Source organism: Mercenaria mercenaria, unplaced genomic scaffold (genome assembly GCF_021730395.1).
Source record: "Mercenaria mercenaria strain notata unplaced genomic scaffold, MADL_Memer_1 contig_3613, whole genome shotgun sequence".
Taxonomy (NCBI): domain Eukaryota; kingdom Metazoa; phylum Mollusca; class Bivalvia; order Venerida; family Veneridae; genus Mercenaria; species Mercenaria mercenaria.
The window spans coordinates 62,673-72,663 of NW_026461769.1; the positions used below are offsets into that span (position 1 = coordinate 62,673).

At 34.5% G+C, this 9,991-nt stretch overlaps 1 protein-coding gene across 1 annotated transcript in view; it reads right to left on the reverse strand.

Annotated features, from left to right (window-relative positions):
- LOC128553233 (E3 ubiquitin-protein ligase rnf213-alpha-like) overlaps positions 1-9,649 on the reverse strand; it is a gene marked incomplete at its 5' end in the record, with an annotated part of 41,703 nt that extends 32,054 nt beyond the window's left edge. Inside the window, 5 exons of the mRNA XM_053534358.1 lie at positions 293-398; positions 636-829; positions 1,234-1,458; positions 9,040-9,215; positions 9,472-9,649. Coding sequence (XP_053390333.1) covers positions 293-398; positions 636-829; positions 1,234-1,458; positions 9,040-9,215; positions 9,472-9,649 — 879 coding nt within the window. The remainder of the gene's footprint in view (positions 1-292; positions 399-635; positions 830-1,233; positions 1,459-9,039; positions 9,216-9,471) is intronic.
- Positions 9,650-9,991: the final 342 nt, after the last annotated feature.

Below are 9,991 nucleotides of genomic sequence, written 5' to 3' on the forward strand. Positions count from 1 at the left end.
TTGAGAGCTCATCAGTTTTTATCAACTCCAAAGGCTGTATAATCTGATAAAATATCACATCATGACATGATTCATAAATAACTCTTTTTTATGTTATGAACCATGTACCAATAGGAAATATATTACATATTTATTGAAACCATGTTAATGTAAATATTCATTAATTTTACATGCAGAATAATATATTTAAAGGTTGACATATATTTAAAGGTTGACAATCAAGAAGTTGACAGTATTTACATGTAATTTACTTTAATTTTTGTTATACAGGTTTTTCAGAACAAATACATACTGCCCATAGTGGCATACAATGTTTGATTGTAATTTTGTCTTCCTTCTCCGATGCACAGACATGTTCCAGAAACAACTTCACCACCATAACTCTACTCCACAATCCCCTGAAAAATATAAACAAATAAAGATTTAATTTTCTTCAGCCTGTTTTGCTTTGTTATTTTAGTTGTATATCCTTCATTGCCCTAAAATGCATGATACACATTTACTTAATATTACAAGACAGTGTTTATTTGTTGAAGTTAACGACGGGTTGACTGATCCCGCCTGCCTTCGTATGCAGATACGCTCTAGATCACTTTACAGTAATAACTTCTTCCATACACAAGTAAAACACTCACTTTGCCCTACGCACAGACTGAATGCTATGAGCTCCATAGAGTGTTGGATCTTCCCCATGTAAGCTTATCACTTTCTCTACAACAGGTCTGTAACGATGAACTCTATTCAACCAGTGGGACCGGCCACGTAGGTTGTTTAGATCAGTGCCTTTTGGCGAAAGGTTCTCAAGAAGAAGACACAAGGCCGAAAACGTCTGAAAATCGAAATAAGACCGTTGAATAATTTTGCTTCAAGTCAGTATCGTAGTAATTAGACAATGAGTTTAATGTCTGAAATCAACCTTACATACTAGTTTCACTCAAAAGCTATTAAAAATTTATACATCCTCGATTGATGGTTTTGGAATACTTTTTCATTTTTCCCTCATTAATTTAGCTCATCACTGGTGTGGTGGTTCCAAAACGTTTTCTAAAGCAACAAAAACTTTATCTTTCATTTTTTTTTTAAATATGCAACTGATAAAGTCAAACAGTGCCATATGTTACCAATACAGGTTTCACACAAAGACCTAGTAATTGAAATTTCACTTTTTCTTTGTTAAATAGTAGCCAATAAAACAGTATCTATTAGTTTATTAGACACAAATCTACTACTTACAAATTCCTGCTCCTTGAACATGAAATGATCGGGATTCTTTGTTTTTAAGTCTATGATAGTGGCACTACATTCTGACCATACACTGTTCATGGCTCTAAAGTAGGTAAGTCTGGGAGCAAGTTTCTGGTAGGCCATATGAACATTCACTAGGCTATGTAGCAGCATGCTCTCTGTTGTGTCATTTGCCATTTGATTGGTTACATAGAATACTGACCGGCAAACCAACTGAAATAAATTACATGAAGCTATCAAGGAAGTTTCTTTCACTGTCATAACACATGTTAATTTTCTTTCATTACTGGTTTTTTTTTTCAGCCAACCATCCAAAATAGAGTGATACATATCTGAGAATTTCAAAGTAAAAAATATAAAATGTTTGGTGAAAAATATGAAATATATATAATCTGATTAAAACCACTGAAAATATATCAAAATAAAACAAATATTTCTTTCTTTTCCATGCCATATCAAATATCTTTCACTTAAGAATACCAGGGTTTACATTTTCACTTGTTGCAAACTTGTGTACAAATGTGTAATATCAGATTGAAGTTACTGTACTTGTTACTGAAATATATTTTGATCTTACACTAATAAAAATTATTTTGCCTAAAAATAATTACATTTATTTTCTCAAGAAATTAATGGCTATCTTGTTGCTAGGTGTGGAAACTATCGTTGTTGTCAAGTAATCTTGTTTTGTGATTTATTGGTTACCTGTCTAAATACAATAGAGTAATGATGAACGCCTTAGCGTCTGGGAACCACTCAAGCGTTATATTAACTTCAGATCACGTGCAATATTCACAGTTGAATTTAAGGTGTACTGGCTAGCGTTTCAGATCGATGTTAAATTGAATAGCTAGATCTACATGCCACGTGGACGATACAGAGCGCGCCAGGAACGTAGAGGCGAGCCAGCTTGTCTAGAGGATGACCAGGGAAAGCAAACAAAGACGGCGGATTTGCCAGTAAATCCCAGGCATCAAACAAATGCTGGTAGGTCTGTTGTTATGGATTTCAAACACGCAAATAATTTTGCAGTCTAATAATTACCGTTTTTCTGTTGAGAATCTATTTATGGGGTGTGGCGGCCCTAATGCTCATAATTTGCAGATTCGAACCAAAGCATTAGCGTTTCTCGTTAACAACTGTAAAAATTTGTTTTCTCGTACTTCCAAAACACGAGATTCACAAATAGCATTTCCGCTAACTATTCGCAAGGTGCTCGTAGAGCAAGTTAGTGACGTCACATTGCTTAGGGCAAGGACATTTTGCACAGTTATTTCTAGCAATTAAATAGCAAATTTGCAGAGGGTCTTACATTAATCTCGCCTAGAAGCTAAAAGGGGCCGTTGAATTGTCTAAATAGTGAATGGCCCAGTATGCGGGTTAAGTTTGGACGAGTTTATCGAAACTGGCACAAAGATTGTAAGGAAAAACTAGCGTCTTTGATAGTAGATAAATTAGTTTTATTATTTATTTTATTATTTATATTAGTAGCTCTATGTCAATTGATGTTCAAGTAAGTTTTTCTCATACATGCGCTTACAATCAACGGCCGTCATCCTGCGATAAATCGCACAGGACCGGGAGTATCTGCCGGCATGCAAACGCAGGCACCTGCACAAATAGGTATTTTTTCACGGCAAACATTTCTTTTAAAAGTCTGACCAGGTTACACAACAAAGTTCTATCGAGATCTTAAAATCAGCAAATTCACTCGTCAAAATTTAAGATTTAGAAGTACTTACAAATTTTCTCCTGAATGATTTCATTAATGTACAACAGTCCACGTGCATCCAGAGAATAAGAATTTAAGATCCACTGTTTAAATTCAGATTGGATAAAATCTAACATAAATAAAGAGGTCGAAATTGTTAGGGTTGCAGGTCTTATACCGAACGACCTTTGATTTTTTTTTTTTTTTGTAATACAGGTAATATACAGCTATACAAAAGTTGTCAGGTGTACAGTTTAGGCTGTTCCTGGATAAATTGGTTTGCGCAAAGTTATCTGCAAACTTGTTTATACAATATCTTTTCAGCATAGTTTTTAAAGGTATATATGACTAATTGCTTTATACTGCAGAAACAAAGAGTGACTGAAATGTAACTAAATACATGGACGTAGATCTGTATACATATTTCTATATTAATTCAATAAAATGTTAAGACATTAAACACATTGTCTTGGCCTAGACTATGATATGTCACTGTCAATTTCAAACTAAATTCTTGTGTATCTCTTATTTTCCATGCAAATCGTGTATAGTTACCGTCATTGAACACAAACGAATACAGTTCTTTAATACATAGTTATAAATAGAAAATGATAACGTTATTAGAAAAGTTGATTATGCTTTTCTTTTCTTTGTTAAATCAGGGTTTTCTTTACAGTCAGTACGATTCAAAAGTAGTACAACTGTTTTGTAATGGATAATTGTTTCAATATTCGATTCCCCTCTTATCAGTGATATTGTTACAAATAATCTTATTTTATCTTTTATTCGCATCAACGTAAAATGCTCACAAGCGGTATTAAAACAAATGTATTTCACAGTCCCTTTTGTTTGGTGTTCAGGATTGATAGTTTTGGATCCATCCGACACCGGAGAATGTTGCATTACTGCGTTTTTGTTTTGGAGTTGGAGAGAAATTTTTTGTCAAAGCTCGAACTTCCGTACACGTATCCATTAGCTACATTAAATATTTAAGAGGCTGTTTTGCATTTCCTGGAATACATATAGTTTAAAGTAAACAACGTTCAAGTGGTCTTAAACATTTCTTGGATTAAAAAAAAAAATCTGGGGCGGACCGAGTTAGTAATGTTATGAACTTGTGGTCCGGTCCAACCATTTCACTATTTTTAGAATGCTTTGTTTTGTATATACAGTACATGTACTTGTTATTAAAAAAGGAAGGAATGTTAATGTTAATTATATTAATTAATATAGTTTGGGATTCTATCGGTATGACCGTGAGAATATTGGAGTAAAAATAAAATAAATAAATAAATAAATTAATAATGTGGTTAGCCTTTCTACAAAATTTAAGGATCGTCATTAATTCTTGATAGATATTTGTTTCGAATTCTAACATACAGCTGTTACATATTTATTTCTAAGGGCTTTATTTTTAAGAGCACTTGTGTCAGGTTACATGGTATTTTGGATGGCATTCACGGGGGATAACAGCAGATATAACTGTTTTTCAATTGTTCCCCATTGACAGTGTCACTGTCTGTTTTGTAATTAAAGATTTATAATAGAACATCATACCTGTAAATATAAGATAAGTTGGCACGTTTTAGGCCAATTCCAACATCGCATATCATATTGTTCTTAACATTTCTTTGAAATTATCAAATTCTATTACAACATACTTGGCTGTTCAGGATAATTTTATCATTTGTGTGGCAAAATTTTAGAAGGTTGTCGCAGGGACCGGGTAATACGGGATTTAGTTGATCTATACCAGTTGTCCGCTAAGTTATATATTTCTATGTTTCAAAAAAAAAAAAAAAATCGTTGTCTTATTTTTGGTGTGGTCTGAGTAGGCGAATTGTCAAAAACCAAATCATTTTCGAATAGATCATATAACACATGTCAACGATATAAATTTGTATCACGATAATCAGTATTCGATGTTTGTAAGTCACATCAGACATCAAAAGAGCAAACCAGTTTTAAGCTTCTGCTTAATAAAGGTGAATTGTAGCCGCAGTTTAAAACTTCTGGAATTCTTTTAGAACTGCGACACAACATTGTGTAAGTTTTGACAGGGTCACAATAGTATTAATTCGGAAATGGTTTTTTAAATCAGTTTTAAATTAGTCAAAATTATTCGATGTTCAGATTCTTTTATATTTATGACCGGGCAATCTTAGCGAGTAGGGATATTGCCCGATTACGAAAACTTATCTCAATAATTCCTGGGATCGCGTAAAATTTGTTGGGTTAAGATAATCATTACCGAATTTGCTATATAAACAATTTAAGTCTAATACATTAAATATTTCTTTGAACTGACAAAACTTAACTCATACTTTTACTAAAGACAGATATGTTAACGTCGTTTTATATATGCATTGGATTGAATCTGTGTTCGTGTGCATGTTGAAGATTTTGAAACACCATACGTTTCAAGTTTATCCGTAAGTTCTCAGTTTATATACATACAAAAACACGAGATAAATACAAGATTTCAAAGAAAACATTTCATTTAGTCACGCATATACGAAGGCAACACACTGACATTGTTTTAATTGAGGAAACTATTTATAGATATTCAAACACTATTACAAGGTTAAAATTAGGTCAGATTATGTCATTCAGAGAAGTGCGTCGCTAACCGAAACGAAGTGTAATATTGAAATAGACACGTGCTTGCTTGACCATTTATTCGTAATGGGACTTCAGTGCGACAGTGTGCAATCTATTTATAGAATGGTTTGTTGGTGCTACTGGACCGAGGAAATCTATTATATGTACTATTAAGATTTGTATAGAAGTGTACTGTATTATATTGTCATACCTAATACGACTAATTTCTGAACTCATTGAAAGGAAAGATAGGCCGTAAACAACATAGCGTCTCTCTAGATATTGATACGAAAACAGCTTTTATCGCCTTAATTGATGCGGTAAAAGGTTGGATTCAGTTTTTAAATTGATTAATTGGGACATAATTCTTTAACTCAAATTTGTATTCAAAGCAAATAAATATTACCTAATCTATTAGTTATTTCGTTCAAAGGTTGAACCAGAGTTGTATTATACACCATTATCACGAAAACAAACGTTTTGGTTGAAAGTTTTTTCAAGACAAAAAGGTCTCATACACAGGTTTAACGTGATTTCATTTAATCTGCACGTGATGTTGGCAAGATTTGCTGTGCATGTCTGTTAAGTTGCCAATTTATTTATATTTATAGTTACATGGTTGAATTAGGTTCGTTTATAGAACAAATATAATTGTGGTAAAGGTACTATATTTGAATTAAGAAATCTTACTCAGAATTTTTGGGGGATAAATTTTGGCAAATTTATTGTGGCCGGGAAAAATTCTGTCGACCGCGGGGGCGATCGGGCGTGCTTTCGAACGTTGTCATAGTATGGATGTTACTGTGTAAAAGGTATTGCTCTAGTGCTTTGGCAATATCTGACTAGCCTTGCTTAAATGTGTCATAGCCTTGCTTATGTCATAGCCTTGCTCATTATAGTATAGTTGCCTTGCTTAGAATTACAGTACGTTGCCTTGCTCCGTTGGTCCGCTAAATATTCCTTCATTACTTCGGCAGCCAACCGTCGAGTTATGGGGAATGTTTAATTTACTGTGGTGTACTGTAGCCTTGCTCATTATAGTATTTGCCTTGTTTAGAATTACAGTACGTTGCCTTGCTCCGTTGGTCCGCTAAATATTGTGGTGTACTGTAGCCTTGCTCGCTTTGCTTAGAATCACAGTACGTTGCCTTGCTCCGTTGGTCCGCTAAATATTCCTCATTACTTTGACAGCCAACCGTCGAGTTATGGGGGGTGTTTAATTTACTTTGGTGTACTGTGGTATCCCTTGCGTTCGTGTGGTGCTGATTGTTGCTTCCACAGCCAACCGTGGAGTAATGATGTGGTGCTTTACGGGCGCGTCTGGTTTCCTCCCGGTCGACAGGGTTACTACAAACAATGGAGTGGCCAAACTTTGCCAAACTATTTATAATAACTTTTATATATAAATGTGAATTACATATTATACTTGTTGCTTGCAGTATCATATGCACCTATAATCAGTATAGCCTATGTGAGTGTCATCATATCTAAAATGTACAAATAAACATGTAGTAAACTGTGAATATTGCAGTTGTTTCTTGTGTATAATTTCGGGTAGTAAAATAATAAAAATTATTTTGCCTAAAAATAATTACATTTATTTTCTCAAGAAATTAATGGCTATCTTGTTGCTAGGTGTGGAAACTATCGTTGTTGTCAAGTAATCTTGTTTTGTGATTTATTGGTTACCTGTCTAAATACAATAGAGTAATGATGAACGCCTTAGCGTCTGGGAACCACTCAAGCGTTATATTAACTTCAGATCACGTGCAATATTCACAGTTGAATTTAAGGTGTACTGGCTAGCGTTTCAGATCGATGTTAAATTGCCCACCCGCCACACCCCAATGATAAAAATTTCTGTTTTTATGCTAAAATTAATTATATTATTGCATTTTAAATTCTGCTATGGCAATCTGACTGTTCTGTGAAGTACTTATGTTACAGATGATATGCTGCCATTTGGATGCTAACATCGGAAGTGAACAGAATGCAGGCACCTTACATAGATACGGAACTGAACAGATTCCTGGGCTACAAATCAATCGTGAAACAGACAAATCCAATTTGGTATTAACATTTTTCCAGATGGTTGATGATGAGAAACCTAGATGATAATTTACCAAGTTATGGATTGAGGACTAATAGACATTTTAAGTTATACAGATAGTGATCCAGTTAATCATTTTTTATATTTATACTTATGTCACTCCTAATATATTAAGGGCCGGGAAAAATTCTGTCGACCGCGGGGGCGATCGGGCGTGCTTTCGAACGTTGTCATAGTATGGATGTTACTGTGTAAAAGGTATTGCTCTAGTGCTTTGGCAATATCTGACTAGCCTTGCTTAAATGTGTCATAGCCTTGCTTATGTCATAGCCTTGCTCATTATAGTATAGTTGCCTTGCTTAGAATTACAGTACGTTGCCTTGCTCCGTTGGTCCGCTAAATATTCCTTCATTACTTCGGCAGCCAACCGTCGAGTTATGGGGAATGTTTAATTTACTGTGGTGTACTGTAGCCTTGCTCATTATAGTATTTGCCTTGTTTAGAATTACAGTACGTTGCCTTGCTCCGTTGGTCCGCTAAATATTGTGGTGTACTGTAGCCTTGCTCGCTTTGCTTAGAATCACAGTACGTTGCCTTGCTCCGTTGGTCCGCTAAATATTCCTCATTACTTTGACAGCCAACCGTCGAGTTATGGGGGGTGTTTAATTTACTTTGGTGTACTGTGGTATCCCTTGCGTTCGTGTGGTGCTGATTGTTGCTTCCACAGCCAACCGTGGAGTAATGATGTGGTGCTTTACGGGCGCGTCTGGTTTCCTCCCGGTCGACAGGGTTACTACAAACAATGGAGTGGCCAAACTTTGCCAAACTATTTATAATAACTTTTATATATAAATGTGAATTACATATTATACTTGTTGCTTGCAGTATCATATGCACCTATAATCAGTATAGCCTATGTGAGTGTCATCATATCTAAAATGTACAAATAAACATGTAGTAAACTGTGAATATTGCAGTTGTTTCTTGTGTATAATTTCGGGTAGTAAAATAAAACACATTTCATCTATATGTATCGAAGTAAAACTATCTCACAACACGTAAATAAGGTTCTGGTGATTAAAATGGAATGTTCTGAATTCGTAAAAAGATAAATATTTGTAACCCAGTGGTTGGTAATGACTTTTTCACTGTTATGTGACTGTATTATATTATGCGTAAATTAAAATACTACTGCACTGTTTAAATTTTCAACATTTTGAATGCCCTTGGAAAACATATGAGAAAGTGATATATGCCTGAAACATGAAGCCTCAAGAGGCAGGGCTCTAAATATATCATATTTATTAGTTGTCAGTGTGATACTTAAAATACTTGATTTTTAGAGATTACATTCAAATAAACATAAGATTTCCAACAAAATTGAAATGTCTACATTCCATTTCTTCTTCCAAGTCCTTCTACCTAATTTTACCTGATGTTCTTGTAGTGAAGCAGCATTGTACATTGTGTGTACAAAGTCATGTATGTATTCATGTACAGCTTCTGTGACACTGTCCTTTTGAGATACACAGCCAAGTACTTTTCCGAGTGCATGCTCACTCAGGACTTTCACTAGTGATTCTGTTTTTGTAACAGTCTCGTCTCCATCTGCCAAATATAGAAAATAAATTGCTGAAACCCTGCAACACATTTCATTTCTCTTTCACCATTTACAAAACTTTTGTTCAACTTTAAATGAATATTTGTCTCAAATTCTGATTTTCAAAATATTGTAGCAAGGACTAAAATGGGGAGAGTAAATTATTCAACTGTTTCAAGTGTTCCTATCATTTGTCCATCACATAATGATCTTAAAATTACTGGCATGGTCAAATTATCATCTTAGAATAGTACTTTGGATTACCTTCAAGATCATGTGATTCTGCAGCTGGGTGAGGTAATTTTAAGATTTCATTGATTTGGTTAATCATCAGCCAAGAAAATGGCATATAAGCACTGAACATGTGGCCTTCACTTCCTGTTGTCATGACAACTACCTCTGGTAGGTCACTTTGTCTTGTTGGTGATTGTAAATCTGTGAACTACACAACACAATGTACATAGGTTAATCAATATTTCAAAAATAAAAGCAACATCACTATGATCAGAGATCATATTTAGCATTTCAAGAGGAATATTTTTCTCAACTGAAATGATACAGTCTCTACACAAAACATAATAGTACATATGTGAAATTAGCGAATAGTTTAATGTTATTATGAAACATAATGGCACCAGTTAAAATTGGATTTTTGTGTGTGTGTGTGTGTTTTTGTTGGGTTTAATTTCACTCTGACACAATTATAGGTCATATGGCAACTTTCCAGCTTTGACTGTAGATGAAGACCCCAGGTGCCCCTCCCTGCATAATTTCATGAGCGGGC